The sequence below is a fragment of the Muntiacus reevesi genome, chromosome 3, assembly GCF_963930625.1.
Source record: "Muntiacus reevesi chromosome 3, mMunRee1.1, whole genome shotgun sequence".
Lineage (NCBI taxonomy): Eukaryota > Metazoa > Chordata > Mammalia > Artiodactyla > Cervidae > Muntiacus > Muntiacus reevesi.
Genome location: NC_089251.1, coordinates 34,346,385 through 34,372,496, shown reverse-complemented (window position 1 = coordinate 34,372,496; position 26,112 = coordinate 34,346,385). Strand labels below are relative to the sequence as shown.

At 51.7% G+C, this 26,112-nt stretch overlaps 1 protein-coding gene across 2 annotated transcripts in view; it reads right to left on the bottom strand.

Moving 5' to 3' along the window:
- Window positions 1-19,836, bottom strand: part of TOGARAM2 (TOG array regulator of axonemal microtubules 2) — a 56,224-nt gene extending 36,388 nt beyond the window's left edge. For both annotated transcript variants that reach the window (XM_065927232.1, XM_065927233.1), the window contains exons 1-6: window positions 19,676-19,836; window positions 6,332-6,454; window positions 5,377-5,490; window positions 4,405-4,686; window positions 3,534-3,745; window positions 2,644-2,831 (exon numbers count right to left, since the gene is read on the bottom strand). In XM_065927232.1, coding sequence (XP_065783304.1) covers window positions 2,644-2,831; window positions 3,534-3,745; window positions 4,405-4,686; window positions 5,377-5,490; window positions 6,332-6,359 — 824 coding nt within the window. In that variant the 5' untranslated portion in view covers window positions 6,360-6,454; window positions 19,676-19,836. The remainder of the gene's footprint in view (window positions 1-2,643; window positions 2,832-3,533; window positions 3,746-4,404; window positions 4,687-5,376; window positions 5,491-6,331; window positions 6,455-19,675) is intronic.
- Between the last annotated feature and the right edge of the window lie 6,276 nt (window positions 19,837-26,112).

Genomic DNA, 26,112 nt, shown 5'->3' with positions numbered 1-26,112 from the left:
CACAGATACTGCGCTGCTGGAAAACTAGCCACTCCCCGAACGCCTCAGTCACTCTTCCTCCCCTACTCGCCCTGTGCCCCATCTCACAGACTCTGCCTCAGCCTTCAAAACTCAGCTCAGGCCTCACCTTCTCTGAGAAGTCTTCCCAGCCTGATTGAGATCACTTTCCACAGAACTCCTCAGAATTAGAGGCAGCCTTCTATCTTAGCATTTACCTCACTGGACTTTTAGTCAATGGTCTACTAGTAAATATCTCTCATGAGCTCCCAGAACACAGAGAATGTCTTCCTTGGCTTTGCTTTAATGACACCTGATACAATGTCTGGCACAGAGAGGTTCTTAACAGCTTTTAGGTGAGTCAATGGATGCCTGGACACATGGACAGATAGACGGATGAAAGGATGGATGAAATGGTAAGGGAGGCTCCCTCCCAGCTGTTGGCTAGCCTCCCAGAGTCAATGGAGAGAAATCCATGTCACAACCTGACAGCAAGTAGGCAGATACTTCAGATAGTTATCTGCCTAATCCATGCATGACTAATCCATGGCAGTTAACATGGGAGCTTGATACCATGGGAGCCACAGAAATGTCCAGATACAGCCCCTGCCTTATAGTGCTGCAAGTTCACGGATAGAAATGAGGTTGAAATAAAAGGTGAGCAAATAAGTAGGTGGGAGGTGGCTGGACAGCACACAGGCTGGATGCCGTGTGAACAGAGCCCTTCCCCTCATCCCGAGGAGGCCAGGGAAGACCTGACAGAGAGGGTGGATGTGGAGCTGGGGCTTGAAAAATGTAGGCACTGATCAGCAGGCCAAGGATAAGAGGCTCACTTTGGGGCTGCAGGGAGGTGCCGTCCAGGGCTGGACACAGGGGTATGGGGGGAGCAGATTGCCGCTCATGCTACCACAGAGCAGCACAGGAGGAAGTGTGAAGTGGTGGACTAGGACACTCTGAATGTCTGGCCAAGGAGACTCCTGTTTAAGCTGCTGGCACCAGGAAGTCAATAGAAGTGAGATGCATGGAAGGGGTGTATTCAGGGAGGGGGGGGTGGTGGATGAAAACAAAAGATCAGGATGGAGAGCTCAGGGCCACAGGAGATGGGGTAGAAGCTCCAGGGGGAGGTCAAAAGGGAGCTAGTAAGTGCAAACTAAGAGCAAAGGCAGGGGCAAGCAGGGGTGGTAGCTTTCGTATTGTCTCTCGTTGTTTAAGAAAGCCCTCATGGGAAGTGGCAATCTGTTAGGAACAGGAGGCAAGAGTTGAAAATGATGCTGAAATTGGAAGATCAAAGAGCACTCCTGCACCCCAGTGGAAATTGGGAGGTCATGGGAGAGAGACAGTTAGGGGAAACACAAAGAGTTCCATCCGCGATGCTGTGGTGGTGGTATATCCTCCCTCCCTCCTTCCCTCCAATGCTGGATCTGCATCAGCCCTGAGGGTCCTGGGAATGCTCAACAGGAGGAGGGAAGCCCAGGGGATGTGGAAGTTTTCCATCATACTTGACCTTGGAAGCCACCTGCACAGATAAGACTCCCAGGGAAGAACAAGGAGATGGAGGTAAAGAGTTCTGGAATACATTTAAGAAATAAGGAAAGAAGGCACACAGGAGACTGGAAGTCAGGAAGGTGAGGAAGGCAAATAATTCAAGGACATCAACAGCTCAGACAATACCAAAAAGTCAAGAGCAGTGGGATGGGTAGAAAGGTCACTATCTGCGGCCAGAGAGTCATGAAAGCCACCAAGAACTCTCAGAGGGGAGGAAAAGGAAGAGCAAGAAAGGAGGAGGCGGTCTCGATGGTAAGGAGGTAGAGGTCGGTGGAGGAAGAGAAAAATCGAGCAGAGAGCTTAAACCCAGGAGCAGGTCTGCAGATGGGTTCCCACACTCCACCAAGGTACAATAAGATATGGACATGTATTTGGACAGAAGGGGAGGCAATGTGGGAGACAGGACACTTGAGAGAAATGGGTACAGCAGACCCCAAAGAGAGGGCTCTCTCTCCTTCTCCCTGTCTATCTCTATCTCTCCCTCTCTCTCAAACCCACACACACACACACACACACACACACACACACTCCAACATCAGTCTGGTCTGACTATGGGGATGATCTTGGCCATGTAGAAAGTACTTTCTGTCCCACTTACAAGCCATAAGTCCTGATTCATTACAACACAGAGATCCTCTACTCACTGATTCCCAGTTTTTTGGAGTATGAAGACTCCTTTTTAAGTTCAAGACTTTTGTAGACTACCACTCCCCCCACCGTACATAGACACAATAATGCTTGCATTTTTAGTGTACATTCATTAAGAAAATGCACCATCACAAAGAGCTATCGTGAATCCAATAGCACTTTAAAATTATTCATACTCTATTCATCAGGGCAGCAACCACACGTATCAGGACACTGGTAGAAGACAGAGGTCAAGACATTGCTAATTAAGCCTATCCACCCTTCCTTGCTGGAGTCAAGGGTCAGCTCTGTGACTGCCCAAGTCAGAGGCTCATGGTAGAGGACCCTGCCCTCCACACATCTGGCCCCCAGAGTTGTGCCCTGGTGTGGAGACCCAGTCATAGAGAGTCCAAGCAGATCTTGGAGGGTAGAGGAGGGAGGACCACAAGATAGTTTTGATTTAGGGCTGCTTACCGTGTGGCGGGGGGCCTCAGGCCCGTGAGGATGTCCTGGCCTAGAGGCAAGAGGCTGGGAAGGGAGCCAGGTGTGCAGGAGGTCCCAGCAGGCACCTTGGTCTTTGGGATGGGTGGGATCACAATGCCCCCCAGGGACTTGTGCATCTTCTCATCATTGCAGTGCAAGTACTGTTGGGAAATCTGTACCTGGGAGCAGAGGTGAGGGAGGGGTCTGGTCCATGAAACAGTTCACTCGGGAAGCTCACCTCCCAGGTGCCTCACGCAGAGTAGTCCCTTCTACCCGCAGCACCGGTAGGTATCCTGTTTCTCTTTCCAGTAACACAACCCTGGGACCCCTGAGCTCATAGTTTCCTTACCATTTAAATGAAAAGGGGGTCCTCTCATTCCTACTCCAACCCCTTTTGTCATTATTATTAGCTGTTTTACTGTTCTCACTTCAGAAAATCCTAGAACATCAGAGCTGAAAGGGATCCTCAAAAACATCAGGTCCAATTCCCTTTTCTTAGTGTAAACTGAGGCCCAGAGAGGGAAGTGACTTGTCCAAGGTCACACAGCCAGTGACAGGCAGAGTGGAAACCAGAAGCTAAATCTCCTGAGTCTTAACCCAGTATTCTCTCCCCTCTGCCACAGTCCCTTGCCAAAAGTGAGGAGGGTCAGAACCATAGGAAATTCTGGAACGTTTAGATCAGAGAAGGCTTGAGAACCATCACGTGTAAGATGAATGGTCACACAGCCTCTGCTTAGGAGGAGCTGGCTCGGTACCTCTGGGGCAACTGCCAGAGAAGATACCTTCAGAGATGCTCAGGGACCAGGAACAGGGATTGGTAAAGGATCAAAAGAAAAACAGAAGGGTGGGAGGCAAGACTCAGAGTAGTCCAATTGCCTTACCTCCTGGGCACCGGGTCTCAGCTCCTGGGGACCCTGACAGCTTGTGGGCGGGCCCAGGCCCTTCTCCTTGGCTCCGCTGGCTTCTGGGGTGGTGGGGATGCTCTGAATGGGCGGCATTGGCCTGGACACCCTCAGCAGCCTCTGAGAGGTGACCCGGGGGATGGCAGTCCTCAGGGGAACTCCTTTAGGGCCTCCGCCGGGATCCAGAGTGGCTGCATGGGGTGGGGATGGGGAGTAAGTGAGTCCCCGGAGTGTGGGGAGTGGAGTTAATTGAGTTGCTGGCAACAGGGTCTTATGTCCTGGGGAGGCTAGGATGGCGAGAGGAGGGGGCAGATGTTCCCCCAGCCCCAAGCCCAGCCCCAAGCACAGCCCAGATTGTGCTGAGTGTCCTTTCCCACTCCTGTAAAATTTGGTAGAAAGTGTCAGAGTCACCTATTTAAAATTCAGAATAAATTAATTAAATAATTAAAATTCAGAGGCAGTTTGGGTAGAAAGGAGAACAAAATCAGCACTGACTTAGGGGGGAGGGCAGAGGGTTCTAGTCCTTGTAGCCACCTGAAAACCACTGAGTGGCTTTAGTATAGTTGGCAGAAGTGGGAGGAAGAAGGTGGTCAGATCTGTGTTCGAAGAGAATTCCTCTGCAGTGAAGACTAGAAGGAGGCGAGGGTGGGAATCGGGAGTCCGGTTGGGAGCCGCTGCAGAGGCCCAAGTGGGAGACGGCATTCCAGGGAGGAGGCAGGGGCTGTAGAGAAGGTGCCCCCCTGACCACCTCTGACTCCAGCTGCCAGTTGCACCCCTGCTGACTCTCAGGCACAGGTGGCCTAGGGCCCCTGACCTTAGGGCTGGGGGCTGGGCAGGGCCCAGGGCTCACCGCGGAAAGATGCTGCCAAGCCCTCTGAGAGTCTCCTTTTCTTGAGCTTGTCCTTGATCTGGGTGGTGTCCCGGGCCACACTGTTGGCCTCCGACTCCAGCGAGGGGAGTGGCACCAGTGGGTGGGGACCCAGAGACAGAGCCGCGAGGTTCCTGGGGTGGCCGTTCCTGGCCTGCCAGGCCTTCAGGGGAGCATCCAACTTGAGGCTGCCAGGGTCCCCATGTCCACTCAAGAGCTGTGACGGCTTCTCCAGGAGGGCGCTGGACACTGGCTGGAGGGAGGCTGAGGGAGGCGGAGACAAGAATTGCTATGCTAGAGGAGCCCACTCCCCCCCACTTCCCTAGGTGCTAACACCACCCAGGCCCTGGGACCTCAGCTCTGCCTTCTTGGGCTCATGGGGCCTTCCTGCGGTTCCTAGGAGAGCCCCACTTCCCTGTTCCAGCAGGAGCCCTCCATACACCTCCATCCTTTGAGGCAGAGAATTGAAAAGTGAAGTGAAGTGAAGTCGCTCAGTCGTGTCCGACTCTTTGTGACCCCATGGACTTTAGCCTACAAGGCTCCTCTGTCCATGGAATTTTTCAGGCAAGAGTACTGGAGTGGGTTGCCATTCCCTTCTCCAGGGCATCTTCCTGACCCAGGGATCGAACCCAGGTCTCCCGCATTGCAGGCAGACACTTTACTGTCTGAGCCACCAGGGAAGCCCAAGGCCCCACCTAAAACCAAAGGATGTGTTCAGCAGGGACCAAGGTAAAATTAACACCTGCCCACGGCTTGAAGACACAGTCAGGCATCTAAACACACCCATCTCCTCCCTCCAGGATGAGGTCCAAGCTCTGCTCTGTGGTCACTGACCCTGTCTGCGTGGCTGCCAGGTGGAATGGCCCATCTCTGTCCCAAGGCCCTAGAGAAGCTGCTGGGACACTCGAAGGCCATTTGATGTGATGGAGTCACCAGGCCCATCCCCCATCTCACCTTCTCCAAAAGTCTTCAGGCTGGAGTCACTGCTTCCACCCGGGAGTGCAAGGGGCCCAGCACTGCTCTGGGGAACGCTGCCACAGTACGCGGCCACGGGAGCCGGAACTTTGGCTGGGGACAGAAAGGCAGGGAGAGCAGCATCTTAGAGTCCACTAAGGCCGGGATAGAGGGCAGATGGCCCCGGGCCCTCTGGGGCCCATCCCCCAAATCAGAGCCTTGCCCTCAGGTGGGGACTTGCCACCCCAACCCCAGCCGGCCAGGGCACCGTGGTCCCCACCAAAGCCCACTTCCCAGCCCTCTCCGCGTGACTTCTCCCAGCTTTGCTCCAAACCCTCCCCACTCTGCACTGTCTCAACCTCCTTCATGGGCTCCCCGGTCCTCGGCCCTGAGCAGTGGCCTGTTCCCTGAACTGCTCAGGCGCTCCCAGTTCTCCACACTCCTCCCAAGGAGTCTCCAGGCCCCTGCAGCAGCCCCTCCCAGGAGCAGCAGCTCCACCCCACAAGCGCCCCCTCCCCTCCAGGCAGGACCTCTGCCTCCCTCACCCTCCAGAGGAAACGGGCTCACACAGCCGACTCCCAGCCGCAGCGCCAGGCCTGGAACGCTGTTTCCTGATACAGACTTGGCTGCACTGTCTCCTGCCCTGTCAGCTGAGGAAAACGGGGCCACCCAGCCCTCCCAGGGACCCACTCCTGCATTCTTGGCCCGTCTTCATTTTCCCACTACAGAACTCTACCCTCAGTCAGCCCATCCACTCAGAAAATGGAGGCAAAGCCCCGGTTGAGGAATCTGGAGCCAGATAGGGAGCCCCCCACAGGAGGCTGAGCAGGGTGACCCCACAGAGAGCCTGGCCCAGACGGAAAGGCATGGCAGCCTGATTACATCTCCCAAGCAGAGTCCGTGGGAGTATCCAAGGAAGATCCCCACCCCAACAACATTCCTTGGGGCCCCTTACCTGGGGGTACATCATCACGGGTGCCCATGCCCTGGGTGGAGGAGGCTCTTGGGGGTTTGTCCAGAGGCAGCAGCTACTTTCTGGGCTGTGAGCACTATTCTTAAGCATCCAGAGGACTCCAACCTATAGCATCCAGGGATGTATGATAGAGAGAGGCAGAGAGAATCAGCACAAATCACAAACTCTTTTTAAACCGCTTTGTGGGAAGCCCACCAGAAGCTAAAGCATTCTGTCTTCTTTTTTTTTTTAAGAGCTTAAAAAATTTTATTTATTTTTGACTATGCCGGGTCTTTGTTGTTGTGTGGGGTTTTCACTAGTTGCGGCAAGCAGAGACTATTCTCTAGTTGTGGTGCACAGACTTCCCATTCCTTGGCTTCTTTTGTCTCAGAGCACAGGCTCTAGGCATTGGGGCTTCAGTAGTTGTGTCACATGGACTTATTAGTTGCAGCTACCAGACACTAGAGCACAGGCTCAATAGTTGTGGCCCAGGGACTTAGTTGCTCCTAGACATGTGGGATCTTCCCAGATCAGGGATTGAAACTGTGTCTCCTGCAATGACAGGTGGTTTCTTTACCACTGAGCCACCAGAGAAGCCCTTAAAGTATTCTTGTAGTAAAGAAATCTGCCACTGGCTTCCCAGGTGGTGCTAGTAGCAAAGAACTCACCTGCCAATGCAAGAGATGTAGAGACATGGGTTCGATCCCTAGGTCAGGAAGATCCCCTGGAGGAGGGCATGGCAACCGGGTCCAGTATTCTTGCCTGGAGAATCCCATGGAGAGAGGAGCCTGGTGGGCTATCGTCCATAGGGTTGCAAAGAGTCGGGCATGATTGAAGCGACTTAGCACTTGTCATGGACTGAAGGGGACTTTTAACATTCAGACTCTCTTGGATGCTTTAAAGTTTCCAAGTCCCCAGGTTGCATAACTGTTGAGTTCAGTTCAGTTGCTCAGTTGTGTCTGACTCTTTGCAACCCCATGGACTGCAGCACACCAAGTTTCCCTGTCCATCACCAACTCCCGGAGCTTGCTCAAACTCAGGTCTATCAAGTCAGTGATGCCATCCAACCATCTCATCCTCTGTCATCCCCTTCTCCTCCTGCCTTCAATCTTTCCCAGTATCAGGGTCTTTTCCAATGAGTCACTTCTTCTCATCAGGTAGCCGAAGTATTGGAGTTTCAGCTTCAGCATCAGTCCTTCCAATGAATATTCAGGACTGATTTCCTTTAGGATGGACTGGTTTGATCTACTTGCAGTCCAAGGGACTCTCAAGACTGCATGACTGCAGACAGTCCATTATGTAGATAGTCTGCAAGACTGTAGACAGTCCATTATGAAGAGTGTCAGTGAAACACATGAACCCAGCTTTGATGTTGACATGGTCACCTCAGGGTCTTGGGGAAGGTAGAGCTTATCAAGGGGGAGTCTGACACTGCCTTTCCCCACCAGTGTCTACTTTCCTCATTACTCTGCTAGCTGCCCTGGAAGCTCATGCTGAGTCAAGCTTTGCAACCCCTCTTTTCACTCAAGGATGCAGCAGGGGACTCTGCAGAGACTAACTCCCTTGTTTTTTCTCAGGCACACCGGTCTTCTTCTGCACTAAGTTCCTGGCCCTCATTCTCACTTTGTTGACCAAGCCAACCTCAGACACTCCCAGCCATCTCATTGTCCTGAGCTGACCGCTTGACCCCTCCAAGCCTCTTTCCAGCCTCCCTTAACCCTCTGGGGCCAGTCATCCATTCCTGCCCTTGACCTGACTTCATTCTTTTCCCATGTAATAAAGGTCTCACCGCAGACTCTGCAAGTTCACTCAGTTTTATAAATTCTCTGCTGATATCATAGTGACCCATTTCCACCCTGACAGGTAGGGAGGTGAATGACCAGAGATGATCAGTGATAAAATCAGGACAAAGGCTGCACCTTCCAAATCCTCCAGTTTCTGCCCCAGAGTAGGTCCCTTGAGATACCACCAGGGGACAGGGCAGAAGGCAATGCCAGACTTTTTTTGCTGAGCAAAAAATCCTAACCCAGGTACTGAAAACACCTGCCTTCTGTCTGGAAGCCAGCCCAACATGTCCCCACCCAGACCCCAGCAGGCAGAGCAGCTCCTAGCAATCCTCCTGGCCAAAAAGAGGTTCCAGCCCAGCCTCTGAGGTCGTGCTGATTACAGCCTCCAGCTACTCAATTCTCTGAGAAGAATTTTCCTCAAAATCAGAGGAGAAGGCAACTGCCTGTCATGGTAGTGACAAGCAGCCCGGAATAGCTGAGAGACATGGCCCTTCTCCAGAGCGACGTGGAGGGAGATTTTATTCCATGGGTCCGAACACCCAACCTCTCACCTCTCTGAGTGAGAGAGACTCAAGAATTTGTCAAGATGGCTGCTTCCAGCAAAACCCAGAAGGAACGTTCCTGGGGGAACAGACAGAATAAAAGTAAACAAGCTGGAGTCCAGGCTTTGGACGCCACAGACTCCTGCCACCTGTATCTAACCAGAGTGCAGACTTTCTGTGCGAATCACAGGTGGAAACGTGACGTTTAGCTACAGCCTTGCTCTCAGTCTCAGCTGCAGATCAAAATCTCCTGCAAACTGATCAGAAGGACAGATTCCAAGGCGGCACCCAGGCATCCACAGAAGCAGACTCTTCCAAGGAACAGCCACAGGGCTTTGTCTAGTTATTTGTCTTCCCTTAACTCCTGAGTGACTCTGATGTTCACACAGGGTTGAGAACCACAGGGCTGTTGTTCAGACTCCAGTGTAAGAAGACCCCAGCCCTGACTCTGACCTTAGGCTATCAAAGTGGATGTGCTGTCTCAGTCTCCCCACAGTAATCATGTTTGTGAAGCTAAAGAGAAGATTTGGAGCTGCCTAAGGGTCCAGACATGTAAGGTTCAACAGCACCTTTTGAGCAAGACTGCCCCCACCCGTCTCCGTCTCCCTACTACCTTCCCGGCGGACCAGGATGGCCCAGGTTCCTCCACGCCCTGAGGGACACCAAGAGTATGGAAGGGAACGCTGAGTGCACTCCATGGCTTGCCCAGGCAACCCAGCAGACAGAGACCCTTTCAGGCCTCCCCTCTCCTACGTTCACACCTTTGACCCCTCAGGCCCTCAGGGTCTACATGCTGGCCTCCTCAGTGCCTGCCAATGGAAGGTGCCTACACCTGTGTACAGACAACCATGTCTTCTGTCAGGACAGTGGGTGGCGCCTCCCCAAGGCCTGGTGGAAACTTAAAGATCTATGCCCAAACTATAAAAACCAAAATCAGATATTCCACTCCAAATGAGGACAAAGCTTTGGGGCTTGGCATGGACAGTACTTAGGGCTGACCTCTGAGGCACAATCCACTGAGCCCTTGTTTGACCCATCACTGTCTGGGCATCAAGGAGTGACTGTCCCCTGATGGGAAAACAGTCCCTGACCTAAAGGGCTACAGTGAGGGAGCTCTGGGGACCCAGGTTCCCCCCTCACTCCCTGATGCTCTGAATCGCCCAAGGTGGCTGGCTCCTCCACCCTCAGTCTCAGAGTCCCCACTCAGGAAATGGAGTGACCCAAGGTAACTGACCATTGTACACTCCTTCCACTAAAACTATGGCTAAAGAGGTTCCATGGTGACCAGCACCACAGGAATGAAGAAAGGTGACTGAAGGGGACTCAGGTTTCAAATGGAAAGGGAACAAGCAGGTACTGTCCCAGGAAAGAATGTCGTCAGTCCCAAGGACAAAGTCCCCACCGTCCTGTGCCTCGGCTCGCACAGTCCATAGGGTCCATCTTGCTCCGGAAGGAGCTAGGCAGAGTCTGGTCCTCAAATGAACAGTCCTCAGGCAGGAGGGCAAGGCTCTGAGGTGGGAGGAAGGGTCAGCACAGGGGGACTGGGATAGGGTTGCCCCCAATCCTGGGATGTGGGTTCCAGTAAGTCAGAGCTCACCTGCTCAGATGTGTTTGATGGGAATGATAGTGCCATGTTGGGGAGAGGAGAGAGAGAAGGGAAAGATGACTGATTCACCAAACCTAGAGTTTGAACCCAAAATATGTCCCCACTGAAACATTCACTGGAGAGGGGCCTTGTGGGTAAGTAGCCCTCCCACCCCAGGCTGCCCTGAACACCCACCTCGGGATTCCTAGAACTCTGCTTTGAGGTTGACACAGGGAGACTGGGACCCTACCCTGGCCCTCTTGAATGAACCTGGGCAGTTTATTTAATTCCTCTGAGCTTTGATTTCTTCATCTGAAAAAGTGTTCTAACAAAGGATTTTGTTAGGATTCAGTGAAGTCATGTACAAACATAAATTAGTACCATGGCTGGTAGGTAATCACTAATGTTGAGTATTAGCTCTTCCTCTCCCTCCCCCACCCTGCATGTAAACACACATGCACAAACGTGCAAACCCACGCTATCTTTAAAGTTACCAGGGCCAGCCCTCCTTTCCTTCAAGACAGACTCAGGTGACACAGGCACCGCTCAAGAGGAAGAGAAAGACATGTCTACAGAGTAAGAGGCTCAAATTAGATGAATCTCCAGCTATTTTCATGGTGAGTCTATACTGCCCAGGGAATGCTTGTTGCAACACCTGGAGAACCCAATCCATCCTGGTCCTGGATAGGGAGGGGCACATGGGGAGAGCCTCAGTGCCATGTGACTAGGCACCCAGAGACCCTCTGTGGAAAAGCTGCATCCTCACTGGGCTGGGGAGGAAGTAGGACCTAGATAGGCAGGGAAGTAGGAAAGGCAATCCAGACTCAGGAAACTCTGAGCAAAGGTGAAGAGGACTGGACAGGCCTCTGAGTTTAGTGTTTGCTGGGAGAGCCCAAGTCTAGGCAGGTAGTCGAGGGCCGGTACCTGCACAGCTCTGTCAAGTCTGGGCTTGTTCTGCAGGCAAAGGGAACTCTAAGGATTTCTAACTGAGAAATGACATCATCTAACCTGTGTTTTCATGCAGACTACTCAATGGGGACCCAGGACAAACTTTCCTAGGGAAGGAAGGTTTTAACAAAATTTTAGGACCCAAGCAGAGACACTAGCACAGCTTCTGGACTAGGTAAAGAAAATATACATGACTTAACCAAGATTTGCCTCTAATGTCAAAGTTTAGACCTGTCGCCTTCCTGTACCCCAGGTGTCTCCCCAGAAAATAGTCACCCACCCACAGCTCCACTCCCATACATACCCCGTCCCCTCCCCCAACAAGAGGTAGCCCACCCCATAGACTTCCAGGGAAAATTTTGTATGTTCTCAGGTGACCCACTGGACTCTGACCTCCTAAGTTCAGCCTATCACTGAAATTCTGAGATCTGCTCACTCATTCAGCTGTATGTGAGGAACTAAAATACAAAGGTGAATGAGATTAAATTCCAACACCTGTGAGATGTGTGACCACAGACCTGTTGCCAAACTTCTCTGAGCCAAAGTTTCCTTAACTGCAAAAATAAAGATATTGCCTACCCCACTTCAATAATACATTCAATAAAACACAAAATCACTCAGTACTGAGTCTGGCCCCTACTAAGCAATCAATACCCCGTGGCATCTGTTCTCTGTAAAGTACCAAGCTCACGGCAGCTGGAGGACAGATGTGGGTGGACAGGGCAGGAGTCTGTGGAAATAATCCTGCAGAGAGAGGAGAAGTGTGTGATTTGGGGTAGAGGTGGTTCAAATGGGAGAACAGGGTCAGATCTGAGAAAGCAGCAGGAGCCACGTCAGCAAGACAGGGAGACAGATGAGAATAGGAGAGCTGAGAGAGTCTAGCCCAGTCTAGGGATCTGATGAAAGACCTGGAGCACAGAGTACCTCTGCTGCTGAGATGGTAAACACAGAAGCAGGTGCCAGCCCAGGAGAGACCCTGAGTCCTGGTTTGGACAGGTTGGTTTGTGGCTACTCCAGGGCCCTCAGGTAAAGCATCCAGAAAGTTGGTTTGAGACTCAAGAGAGGGTGATCTGGGCTGGAGACCCAGGCCAGGAAACCCCTAAGAATCAGACAGCAATTGAAGCCATAAGAACAGATGTTGTCAGTAGGAACAAGACAGGCAGGAGTGCAACCATCTTGGAATCAGGACCCGGGGACAGCCTTGGGCAAAACAAGCCCTACAAGCTAGATGCCTGGCATACCTAGTGGCCACAAGACCAGAAGCTCAACTGTCAATTTCAACTTTTTCTGTTCCTGTGCTTTCTTGCAGAAAATTCTCATGCCAACCTTTCCCCCACAGAAACACTCCCTATTCCTGATAGCCACCCACCGCTGATCAAAGATGTTTGACTATTTCTGGAAATTACCAGTGCTCATGAGACCAGTCCTCTCTTTTTTTTATAAAAGCAACTCACCCCTTGAGCTAGCCACTTTTCCCCACCTTCTACCTTGAGCATAAATTATCTCTTTTAATGAAAAGCTTGCTTGCCTAAGAGTCTTGTGGAGGAATTCCCTGTCTGTCCAGTAGTTAGGACTTGGTGCTTTCACTGCAAGTGGCCTGGGTTCAATCCCCAGTTGGAGAACTAAGATCCTGCCAGTTACATGGCATAGCAAAAACAAAGAGGAAAAGATTAGGGGGGAAAAAAGAGTTTTGTGGAAGCAATATTCATTTCTATAGTATTACCATCTAAGACTCTGGAAAGGGCCTGGTACCAGGAAGACCTGACACCGAGAGAGGAGAGCCGGAGCGAGGATACTCAGGGAGGGAGGGAGTGGGTACCAGGAAAACCAAGAGAGCAGAGAATAAACAGAAGAGTCCACACAGCAAAGAAGTCAGGAGGGGTAAGGACTGAGAAAAGCCCATTGATGTGGCCCTGAGGATATCAGCCAGGCTACTGATAGCAGCTTCTGTGCCTGGGGGACCCAGAGATCACAGGCAGTTGCTGTTGAGAATTGTGTGGAAGGTCAAGGAGATGATGGGTAGGGATCACTCTTCAGAGCTGCTGGATGGGAAAGAAGAGAGAGCGTGGGAGGCAGCTGGGGCGGAGTGAGGGTGGGTGAAGTTGGTGTTTGTTCTCTGTGTCTCTTTTAAGGGTAGGAACTATTGGAGCATGTGCGTAGAAGGAAAAAGAGCCAGGAGAAGGGAAAGGCTGTAGATGTGAAGGGAGGCAGGGGAACTGATGGAGCGGGATCCCAGAGCTACCTGGATGGGAGGCGTGGGGAGGGAACTGGCTTAGGCATGGTCAGGTTCCCCAGGGAGGAAAGGGAGGCAGAGGAGGGGAGTCCAGAGGGAACGGGCAGGAAGGCTTTGATATCATCCATGAAATAGGAGGTTAGACCACAGAGCACGAGAACAGTGAAGCCCTGGAATATGATGTATTTTGACCCCAGGGAAAAAAAATTCTGTTCCTTTCCCCGCCCTGCCCCAGCCAGATGCCTCCATCTTTGTCAGCCTGAGGCAGAGCTGATTTCCTCAGTGACTCTCAACTTCCAGATAAGGACTCAGCCACTCCTGGAGCTGAGAATCCCAAGAGTCTCCTGCCACCCAGAACCAGGAGAGGGATACCCACACCCACCAGACCCTCTGTGAGAGGCATCTCAGGGCACCCCGCTCCCCACCACTGCCTCCAGCTATGACTGGCACATGGGCCAGCAGGAAGGCAGTGCCCAGATGAGATGGCCTCCCCGCCTTAACTGCTCCTTCTCTGCGCCCCTCCGCCAGCTCCGGAGCTGCACCCACTGACTCTCCTGCCATCATGGGATCAGGTGGGATCAAGTCTCCTGTAACCCTTCTGTCCTCCAGACAGAATCAGGTGTAGGCCCATGGAAATTTACAGAAATGCAGACAAATGTCCAACCCAGTACTTGGGACATAGTAGTAACGCTTTTTTTAAATGTATTTATTTGGCTGTTCTCGGTCTTAGTTGCAACACACAGGATCTTTAGGTGTGGTATGTGAACTCTTAGCTGTAGCATGTGGGATCTAGTTCCCCAACCAGGGCTTGAACCTGGACCCCTTGCATTGGGAGTTTGGAGCCTTAACCATTGGACCACCAGGGACATCCCAGTAATAACTCTTAATAACTGCTTGTATCATGAATGAATGAAGAAATCAAAATTAAAGCACATCTTTACAGACAGTCTCACTGAGAAGTAAGTAAGAGAAGGAAACAGATTTCTTACTTTCATGTTGATATGTGCCAAGCACTGTCCTCGTTGTATAGATAAGAAGATTGAGACTTTTAGAAGTTAAGTGACTATGGAGAAGGAAATGGCAATCCATGGGACTCTCCAGGCAAGAATACTGGACTGAGTTGCCATTTCCTTCTCCATAGTCACTTAACTTCTGAAAGTCTCAATCTTCTTATATATACGAGGACAATAATATCTGCCTTGTTACTGAATTTCAAAAGTGAAGTGGCATAACATTTAGCACCATGTAGCCCAATTCTTGGCACATATCAACATGGAAGTAAGAAATCAGTTTCCTTCACTTAGTTACTGTAGCCTGCCAGGCTCCTCTGTCCACGGGGTCACAAAGAGTCAGACACGACTTGGCGACTAAGCATGCACACACACAATTTGGAATAGAAAAAAAAATTCATTAAAAAAAATGTTAAGTAACTATCAAGGCCACAGTGCAACTAAGTGGGAGCAGCAGGGCTGAAGTCCTCTGCTCTTGGAGGTAGTGGTGCACAGTACTCCAGAGAGGATGCTTAGGAGTTGACAGACTTGAATTAAATTCCATCCCTTGCTAGCTGTGTGACTTCACGTGACTAAACTTTGCTGAACATGCATTTAATTGTAATGGAAATAACACTGTCTATCACACAGTTATTGATAGTATTCAATAAAATAGGACAAGCACTTAACACTGGGCCTGGGCCCTAGCAACTACTCAATAAACAGTGGCTATTAACATTATATATATTGTTTGTTTAATAACAATTTTACTGCAGGCAATCAGACATTCAAGGAGAGGGAAATGCCCTTTTTGAATGTCTTTGTGGCTAGAAGCTAAGAGCCCTGGCTGGGCTTCCCTGATGGTCCAGTGATTAAGAATTTTCCATGCCAATGCAGGGATATGTGTTCAATCCCTGGTCCAGGAAGATCCCACAAACTGCGGAGCAAGTAAGCCTGTGCGCCACAACCACTGAGCCCACATGCCAGAACCTATGCTCCTCGATAGAGAAGACACCAAAAGGAGAAGTCTGCACACTGCAATGAAGAGTTGCTCTCTGCAACTGGAGAAAGCCCGTGCCCAGCAGTGAAGACCCAACACAGACAAAAATAAATTAAAAGATAAATAAAAATTAAAGAGGCCTGGCTGAATCTGGGTGGCAAAGTGGAAACGCCACTTAAAGCAATAGGATGTCTGCCTGTTGCCTGAGTTCCCTGGGGTGAGCAGGAGTCAGTGGGTAGGCTGGGGTAGGACACACCCACATCTCAGTGACCTCCTGGGACAGGGTGAATCTCACGGTCAGGAGCCCAGAGCAGTACTTCTCAACCATGTTTATGCCCCAACACAGCTGAGAATTGTGGTCTTCAACTTGTAAATCTCAGTGTGTGTTTTGGGGGGGATGAGTGAAAGAGAGGAAGAGGACAGCTGCATGTATGTCTGGGTCTGTGACATATGAAACAGCTCCCTACACCCTCCCCAGGAATTCTGATATGAGAAGCATTGGTCTCAAAGATATGAGAAAGCCTACATGTGAGAGAAAGTTTTATTTAAGTTGTATTTGAAAAATAATGAAGGTAGGAGAGAGACAGGGCTTCCTGTCTGATTGTTCAGGTTGGACACTGCACAAGAGCATCATAGTTAAGACACCATTCACACTGTAGACACTGTAGATCTGCACATTTATTATAGCCTTTCTCTGATGAATAAAAGTAAAATGTCTTAAGTGAAAAGTGAACATTAATCACTCAGTCATGTCTGATTCTTTGTAACCTCGTGAAATATAGCCCTCCAGGCTCCTCTGTCCTTGGAATTCTCCAGGCAAGAATACTGGAGTGGGTCACCATTTCCCTCTCTAGGGGATCTTCCTGACCCAGGGATTGAACCCACTTCTCCTGCATTGCAGGCAGATTCTTTACCATCTGAACCACCAGGGAAGCTCAAAGTGTCTTAAAGAGGCATCTTTTTTTAATTCATACAAAAGTACCAGATGAACAAGTGGCAGTCCTGGGGACAATAGGTATGTAACATATCCATAAATTTATGAAATCCAGAATATTCTGAGCCTTTCCCCACTCTTGTATATAATGTTAATGCAAATGTAAATTAAAGATTAAAACTTGTCCTAGTTAATTTAACAAAGTTTCATGCTGTGGGAATAGGATGTGCCTTTACTTGCTTCTCCTGCCACTAAATTTTAAGCTGCAAGGAAATCTCAGAGGTCAGCTACTCTCCTGGCTCTTAAAAGAGGGGCTTATGAAAGGCTGTATGACATACCCAGGAATGTCAAGAGCCACTGCCTACCAGGACCCACAGCCCTGCAGGCATCATTCTAGCCCTTTGCTGGCAAGGCCCTGAGCAAGGCTAGGAAGAAAGGTGCCTTTTCCAATCTACCGAGGCCTCCCAAAACAGTCACTCAGCAGTGCAAAGCCTGGGCAGAGCCATGACAGTGCCTCCCCAGGGTCTGAACTCCTTGGTGGGACTCAGTGCTACTGAATCAAATTCTGCCTGAAATTATGCAGCTGGGACCTGGAAGCCTGCCGCCCACCGTGAGAGTCCCACCTTCAGGAACGAGTCATCCCAGAGCTTGATCATCGTTCTGAAGTCTTGAATTCAAAATGACCTGGTCTATTGTCCCCAGAACGCTTTCCATATATGGTTTGGCTGTTCAGAGATCCCTGCCCAGTAGCTGGAGCTCCCAACTTTAAATTGTAGTCTGCGAACACTTACAGGTACCAGAGACTCAGAAGAGACTGGAAAGAAATAATACATCTTTTCCATCATAGTCTCAGCAAAGTTGTTCTGACCATGCCCAGCATCTAAGTGTCTGTCACATTCCATGAAAGTGCCCTTGACAACCATCTCCCTGTAAGAAGCTCAGCTGACATCAGAGCACCGCTCTGTCCTTCTCCCAGTGCACCCAGCAGAAGCTCAACTCTTCTTGAGAAGAAGAGCTAGAGTCTTCCACGTACCTCTCCAGGGTCTAGGCCGGGTTATCCTGGGAAATCAAAATGACTTCTGAGGAAGGCTGTTGTTTTTTCTGTCTTTGTTTAAGTGAATGGAAATCCAAGGCCCAAGAAAGGATGTGAGTTGGACCAAGAAGCAAAGATTTAGAAGCAGAGACAAAGTGAAAATCTCAGACCTCTAGACAGCTCCTCTGGAGACCAGGTCAGCAGCTCAAAGATCAGTGATGGAGAAATAATGTGGATGAGAGATTGGTTTTCCAAGAAGCAGGATGAGAGGGTGCAGAGGGGAGAGGGGCAGGAGGACTGAGAGAAAAAGGGAGTTCTGAGGAGAGTGGGGGCGGGGAGCGGGGGAGGAGGCTAAGAGAGAGATCAGAGGGGATGGGAGAACCAAAAAGGAAGGAAAGTGATGAGGAAGAAAGTCTAGGGCAGGTGCTCATTTCCTCATCATCACAGAAATGCAAATTAACGTCAGAATGAGATGCTACCACCCACCTGCAAAGGTTGGCGAAAATTAAAATTGTAGACGGTACCAAGTGTTGAAGAGATACAGAGTGTGTGTGTGGTGGGTGAAGAGCTAATGGGTCAACCACTAGGGAACGACATGCAAGCCCTATGCCGATTAATTCCATCCTAGGCATCTACACCAGAGCAAACTTTGCATGTGTAAACTTAGGAAGAAGTAGGAGAATGTTCATAGCAGTTCTGTTGATACGGACAAAATCTGGAAATCATCTCAATGCCCCACAGGAAAACGGAGACATAAGTTGTGGTGTATTCACGCCATGGACTATTCCATGACAATGGAAATGAACAAACCAGAACTCTACTCAACACCACGAATGACTCCACAGAGTAATGTTCAGTGAAAGAAATCAAACCCAAAAGACACATAGAGTGCGATTCTGTTTATAGGAAGTTCAAAGAAAGACAAAGTTAAATGAAGCATTTAGAAAAACATACATAGATGGGAAAACCTTATGGAAAAACAAGGGAAAATGAAGATACGATTGACCCTGTGGGGAGGGAGGCATCTGTGACAAGGAAGGGCTCCATGGGGGGCGGTTCTAGGGTCCTGTGTGGATGTCTATTTCCTGACCTGATGGTGGTGGCTACACAGACATTCATTCTTTAAACTGTGAGTTCTATACATTCCTCTGTCTGCAAGAGGTTGAGCATACAATAATCAACTTCTAAGTATCCATCCTGGTTGAGCAGAGTCTGGGGCCTCTGCGGTGGCCCTGGGGGCACCGGGAGGCCTTCAGAGGCAAGTTTCTCCAGAGCCCAGCTTGACGTCTCTGTGTCCCTCGCTCCCACTACATGCTCTTCCTTCAAATCTGTCAGAGCAAGCCTCCAGGGGCTGAAACAGAGCCACTCCTGGGATCCAGCCTACCTGGGGTTGGGGAGCTGCAGGCTCCATCCTCCCAGGATGTGGTGGAGAGCAGTGTGGACTGGTGGGCTCAGGGCCAGCCAGATAACTCACCCCTGCCCACCCGCCTGGAGCTGGCACCCCGTGCTCAGAGACCCACCTCAGTGACCCACCCACCAAGCATGGCCCTTCCCAGCCCTCCCAATGCTCCCGAGGACATATCAGCCCCTTGAGGCCCCTGGGCCAGCATGGGCCCTTATCCAGGAGGGCTGGCTGGCAAAGCCTCAGCTTCAGCAGAAGCTGAAGTCTGTTCTGGAAAGGAACAGGATCATTTCTGCAATACTAACAGCATGAAGAGAAGTGGCCTCTGTCTAGCACAGAGGTTTATGGTCTCCATGCCTCACAAGCAGTGCCAAGGGAGGTATTTTTAACCCCCACTTCACAGGTGAGGAAACTGAGGCTCAGAGAGGAAGGAGCTTAAGTCCACACAGCAAGTAAGAGGTAAAGCCAGAATTCAAACCCAGAACCCCTCCAAGACTTCCACTTCACATGAGTTCTCTGTACCCCTAACATTCTTTATAGCACGTACACCCACCCACGTCCCCCTCCCGGGGAGCCTCAGCTGGGTGGGCACTTGAACGGTGCAGTGTTGACCTTCAGCTCTGGCAGTGGCTGGGGAGGGGCCAGCCCGGGACAGCTCCTCCTTCCTGGCACTCCACTCAGAGAGCAGGGATCCAACCTCCCGGTGCAAAGGCCCAGAGAGGGGAAGGCACCTCCCGGCAGTGATTCAGACTCCATCACAGCTCGGTAACCCTCTTCTCACCACACCCTCGTCCTTACTCCAGATCAGCTCCTTGACACCCCACCAAGGACTTCAGGCACCCTAATTCACCCTCCCTTCCCATCCCCCCACCCACAGCTTGGTGGACACATCACCTGTCACCTCTCCATCCAGAGGCCAAATCCCTGTCACCAGAGGAATCCAGGTTCCATGGTCTCTCTGCAGACGATGCTGCTGTGGGTCCAGGGAGGGGAAGACGGGGCGGCCCCACGCCTGGCCTGCCCTGGCTCCGGCCCAGCCTTACAGCCCCGGGCTGCGGGCCTTCTGTCTGGGCAGGTGCTGGGGGCAGCCACTGGCCCCGCTGCTGGCACACTCCTGCTCGTCGCCTGGCTAGCCTTGAACAAACAAGGCTGCGTAGCAACGGCTGCTCCCTGTGTGGGGGAGAGGGAGCCAGGAGACTTTTCCCCACGGCCTTGTTTCCTCCAGGGCTTGCCCGGGGCTGGGCACTCCCAAGTGGCCAGCCTGTCCTGTGGGGCTGCCTGAGAGAGAGCACGTGGTAACCCGAGCAAGGGCCCGCACGGCAGGCCTGGGGTAGAGACTCCAAGGCAATAACCCCCGGTTTGGCCTCAGTTGGCCTCTGGGCCCATTTCTGCTTCACCTGTCAAGACACTTTTAGAGGCTGCAGGGCAGGTGGTATAAACATCCAGGCCTCAGCAGCAGGCAGAGTTGGGTTTGCATCCTGATCCTGCATCTTCCAGCTGTATGACCTCTGGCCAGTACTTAACCACTCAGCCTCAGTTTCCTCATCTAGAAAATGGATATATTAACAGTACGACTTGTTAGGGTTGCTGTAAGAATTAAACAGGTGCATGTAACACCCTGTGAGTCTGTCTAGCCCATCGTGGCCCTCCACCACTGTTCATGTCCTTCCCCAGAAATACTTGCATAGCAGGAAGCCCTTATGGCCTTCTCCCAAGTCAGATTCTACTACTCCAACTTTTGGAAACATGAATCCTAGCAGCCCATGTATACATCCTCACTGAGCCCAAGCCAGTTAACAGAAATCCCAGGCTGGCATCTCCCACCTGAAATGACAACTGCTCCTGTCCCTCATGCTACTCCATTCTCACCTCCCCCATCCAAGAGGCCTCACTGATTTTATGCAGCCGTGCAAAGAGCCACTCACCCAAAGATGCTAAGAATCTGCCCAGGCAGATCCCCCGCCCCCATTCTTTACAGAAGAATCAGCAGGCATGTGAAATACAGAGCAGAGAGGGTTGGTTGGAGGCTGTTCACACATCCAGGAGGCCTGGCCAATTGAATCGACATACCCAAGACTTGCCACTTGCACCCACTGCTGGCCTTCCTGGCCCTTTCTTGGGCTTCTGTCCTCTTCTCAGAGACATCACTGAGGTTGGGCCAGTGGGGGCCTCTCCTGAGGCCCTGGAAAGAGCAGCTGGCAGTAACCAAACTCCAGCAGGGCCAAGGAGGACCAGGCAGTGAGTACCAGGAATAAGATCCCCCGTGGCAGACACTGGCCCTGAGCCCACAGGCCTGCTGGGCCCCAGGGGGAGACCTTCACCATGGCCCCTCGGGAGGCAAGCTGGTAAATGGAACAGAGCTTCTGAACTCCTTCCAGCAGAGGCCCCAGGAAGGAAGCACATCCTCGAAACCAGGACCAATGGCTGCAAGAAGTAAGGAGAGATTTAACTCTGCTTTGCGCTGGATCCACGAAGAAAGGTTGGAAGGCACGAAGAAACTGGCATGAAGATGGGAAAACAGATGGGGAAACTGAGACCCAGCATGGTAAGCCCTTGCCCACGTCCCACAGCTTGTTGGTGAGAACAAGTCATCAGTAAGGATGCCAGACACGGAGGAGACAAAGGAGGCCAGGCTCTGTGTCCCTTAACCCCACCAGGGGTTTTTGGGGGGGTTGTGGGGATGTGGCTGTATCTCCTCCCAAACTCATCCTCATATCACTATGAGAGTCAGAGCTTCTGAAATACAGATCTGATGGTTGCTCCCCAGCTGGACACCTCTCGTGGCTCCCAGTGTCCTTGGGGTAAAGGCTACCCTCCACACCAACAAGCCCCTCCAACCTGGTCCCGACTCTCTCCTTTCTGCTCCTCACTGACTTTCATATCTAATTTTATCTTCTTTCTTAAAGAAGCCCCCAAGTTATTTAAGCATCAATCCCCACAGATGCAGGCAGATGCTCTAGAGAGACCTGCTAGCCAGGGCAGAGGGTCTGGAGAAATCCAAGCGGGTGGAAGCTTGCACGGAAGGTGTGGAGGGAGGAAAGACCAGATCACAGGGCCTCCAAAGCCACCTTCAAGTGTGAGTGCACACAGGCCCCAAACACGTGGCTCTTAGGCCCCTAAGTAATAGCTCCACCCCCAGCCCCACCACAAACACACACACACACACACATACACACATACACCCATACTCGTCTGCCTGGTGAATCCCTACCCAACTTTCAAGACACAAGTTGTGACAGGTTGATCTGAATCTCCTAAAATTTCGTATGTTGAAGTACTGGCCTCCAGGAACTTAGAATGAAACTGTATTTGAGATGTAATTAGCTAAATTAAGAGGTGGACCCCGAAGCAACATGACTGGTGTCCTTATAAAAAGGGGGACTTCGGACACACACACAGGGAGACTGCCATGTGAAGACTAGAGTGACGCTGCCACAACCAAGCAACGACCATGAACCAGGAGAGCGGCCTGGAGCTGCCTTCCCCCGCGCCTTCAGTGGCAGCGGGCTCTGCCAACAGCTTGATTTTGGACTTCTGGCCTCCAGCACTGGGGACAGGACGTTACTGCCGTTCCGAAACACTCAGTGTGTGGTGCTTTGTTACGGCATGCCCAGGAGACGAGCATGGAGCGCAAACATCCTCTCCAAAGGGAAGCCTCCCCTGTGCTCCCGGCAAGAGTGTGAGTGCAGCTCTGAGTGCAGCACATCTCTGCTCCCCTCCCCCCACCCTGCTCTGTGTCCCCTCCCCCCACCCTGCTCTGTGCCCCCTCCCCCCACCCTGCTCTGTGCTCCCCTCCCCCCCACCCTGCTCTGTGTCCCCTCCCCCCACCCTGCTTTGTGTCCCCTCCCCCCACCCTGCTCTGTGCTCCCTCCCCCCCACCCTGCTCTGTGCTCCCTCCCCCCCACCCTGCTCTGTGCTCCTCCCCCCCACCCTGCTCTGTGCTCCTCCCCCCAACTCCGCTCTGTGCTCCCCTCCCCCCCACCCTGCTCTGTGCCCCCTCCCCCCAACTCTGCTCTCTGCTCCCCTCCCCACACCCTGCTCTGTGCTCCCCTCCCCCCCACCCTGCTCTGTGCTCCCTCCCCCCCACCCTGCTCTGTGCCCCCTCCCCCCAACTCTGCTCTCTGCTCCCCTCCCCGCACCCTGCTCTGTGCTCCCTCCCCCCCACCCTGCTCTGTGCTCCTCCCCCCAACTCTGCTCTGTGCTCCCCTCCCCCCCACCCTGCTCTGTGCCCCCTCCCCCCCACCCTGCTCTGTGCTCCCTCCCCCCAACCCTGCTCTGTGCTCCCTCCCCCCTACCCTGCTCTGTGCTCCCTCCCCCCACCCTGCTCTGTGCTCCTATCCCCCCACCCTGCTCTGTGTTCCCTCCCCCCAACTCCACTCTGTGCTCCCCTCTCCCCCACCCTGCTCTGTGCTCCCTCTCCCCAACTCTGCTCTCTGCCCCCCTCCCCCTGACCCTGCTCTGTGCCCATCAGCAGATGGAGGCCCGCCTCTCTGGGCTATACCAACAGGCCCTCTTGCCTTCTGGTTCCCTCGGGTTTAACTAATAGAGGTGAGAGAAGAGGGGCCAAGGTTTTGCTTCCCCAACTTCCTCCACACAGTCCTGCAGGGCTGGCTGAACTCACCTGAAAGTCCCAGCTCTTCACATGAAAGTCCTGGCTCCTGCCAGGTAGCTTCTTTGTCTTGGAGAACCTATAACTACTCCTTTCACGTTCATGAGGGATGGAGGTTCCCAGTGTGATCAGCAAGCTGCTGCACCACCCTGCGGTTTTTCCATATCCTGCCCGCACCTGCATAAACCCTCTCGACACTTTGCTGCAATCACCCAACTCAAAGATGCTTCTGTCTCCAACCAGTCCCCATGTTCCTATCATCACACTCTTTGCTGAGCTTGATGACTCCATGTCTGTGTCCCTCCACCTTCTGCAAGTTCCCTGAAAACAAAGATTATGAGTGATTATTTACAAACACTCAGCTCAGGGCACAAGGCCCAGACTACCCAGAAATCACTGAATAAACACTTGACATGAATGAATTAAATGGACTAACCGACCATGCAGAATTATGAGCCGGGAGAAGGGCTCTTGAAAATACCAAAGAAGTTGTCCCCACCACATCCACAGAGGACAGTGCTTGTCTACCCAGAAAGCAGCTCAAGCTCTCAGAAACTTATACTCTGTAATTTCCCATGCTGATGAATTTTCTCAATGGAAGACGATTACACGTTGACCCTATTCCCTCAGTAAAAATGTCACTGAGGTCCTCCTGGCCCTTGTTGATTTGTAAAATAAACTACACTGCCTCGGTGTCCAGCAGTGCCCAGAACTATATGTTCCATTGTAAAGTATCAGATGCCCTGGTTTAAATATACAAAGAGGCTTCTCAGTACACAGCTGGGCTCTCAGTAGGGACCCCACTGAGGGTGCAACTGCCCACACTCTTCCTTACTCCTGGGCTCTGCTCATGCTGTCCCCTCCACCCGGAGGGCCCTTCCCACACCTCTACATACACATACCGCCCCTGGTCACCCCTCTTTGGGGACCCCTCCCTGACTCTCCAGGGCCTGCTCTGCTTCTTTAGTCATGTTATAGCTCCACACAGCACACCGAGCTGTAACCGTCCACCTCTACCTGCCATGTGGGAGACCCTGGTTCGATCCCCGGGTCGAGAAGACTCCCCTGGAGAAAAGCATGGCAACCCACTCCAGTATTCTTGCCTGGAGAATCCCATGGACAGAGGAGCCTGGCGGGCTACAGTCCATAGGGTAGCAAAAGAGTTGGATATGATTGAAGTGACTTAGCACACACAGACTACTGCTAAATGCTAGCGGGTGTGCTTGCAAAGGTCTTAATTGTTTAAGGCGTTTTGAGAACTTTCTATCATTTGACATGGACAGAATCCTAACTGATAAGGCAACTGGCTTACTGAAACTTCCTATCCAAAGACACTTGTGCTGAGGAGAATGTAATGACTAAACAGAAAACCTCAGCCAACCCTTCTCACTGGGGCAAGACCTAGTTCAACCCACATGAACACATATCATATCCCTATAGTGGACCTGTGTGGCATGGACAGGCTAATCAAAGAACCTTTCCCCAACACATAAAAGTTGCTACCGGACAAGAGAGGAAAGTAGGTAAGAACAGACTTGACCCTTCTGGACCAGAGACTCGGGGGCAGGTGCTGCTCTGAAGAAAATGCTCAGTCTGTGTTCGGATCTACTCCTCCTCACCACACTGTGGAAGGATATCAGCCAAGCACAGCCTATCTAGACCCACTCCTGTGTTCTTGCCTGGACAATCCCAGGGACGGCGGAGCCTGGTGGGCTGCCGTCTATGGGGTCGCACAGAGTCAGACACGACTGAAGCGACTTAGCAGCAGCAGCAGCAGCCTATCTAGAGGAATGGAAACATGACCGTGAGGAACTCTAGACCACATTACAAAAGCAACACAGAGGACACAGAAAAAAAGACCTCAGAGAGGAATGTGAGGGCTCCACTGAGCCACCGATGGGATGTGTGTGTATGTTAGTTGCTCAGTCGTGTCCGACTCTTTGTGACCCCATGGACTGTAGTCCACCAGCCTCCTCTGTCCATGGGATTCTCCAGGCAAGAATACTGGAGTGGGTAGACATTCCCTTCTCCAGACGGAAGGGATAACAATCCACAGTGGATTGGGCTCGGCTCCATGACTCCAGGGGCTGGGACACTACTTTACAGATGTACAGGAAGGTGAGCTTCCTAACAAGCTCACAGATGGATCCCACAGGAGGCATTGAAGTCTCCAACCTTAGGCATGTGTGGGGAGAAGGCAGACAGTCCTCTTCCAGGCTCTCCCACCCAGTCTCCAATTCCCCAATCCATTAGCTGTGAGTATAACTGAACTGACACCATCTTGGGTCCATTCAGTTCCTCCTGTCCTTCCATTGACCCTCCCCAGGACTGCACTGAGCAGTAAATCACTTCACTGTTGGCAGGGGTTTTGTCATTAATAGATAATATTTAATAATCATTATTAGAACCAGGTGGACTCTATGCTCTGTTAGTCCCTAGACAATGATGAGGAACTTTGCTGATATTTTCCCAGAACCCACGAGACTAGTTACCTGTCAGAAATCTTGACTTAGAAATGTATGTCCAGTTTCCAGATAGTTGTCTGCCCAAATCTACCCTGTCAGTAAATTACCCTGTAATAAACTGATCCATTGATTACATGGAGCTTCCTGCCTCATTTTTCCTCAGGATGCCTTCTCAGTTCAATGGGCATTTTTCATTCTTTCCAACCTCCAACAACAACCTCACTAAAAAGACTTACAGCTCAGTGATTTTGGAATAT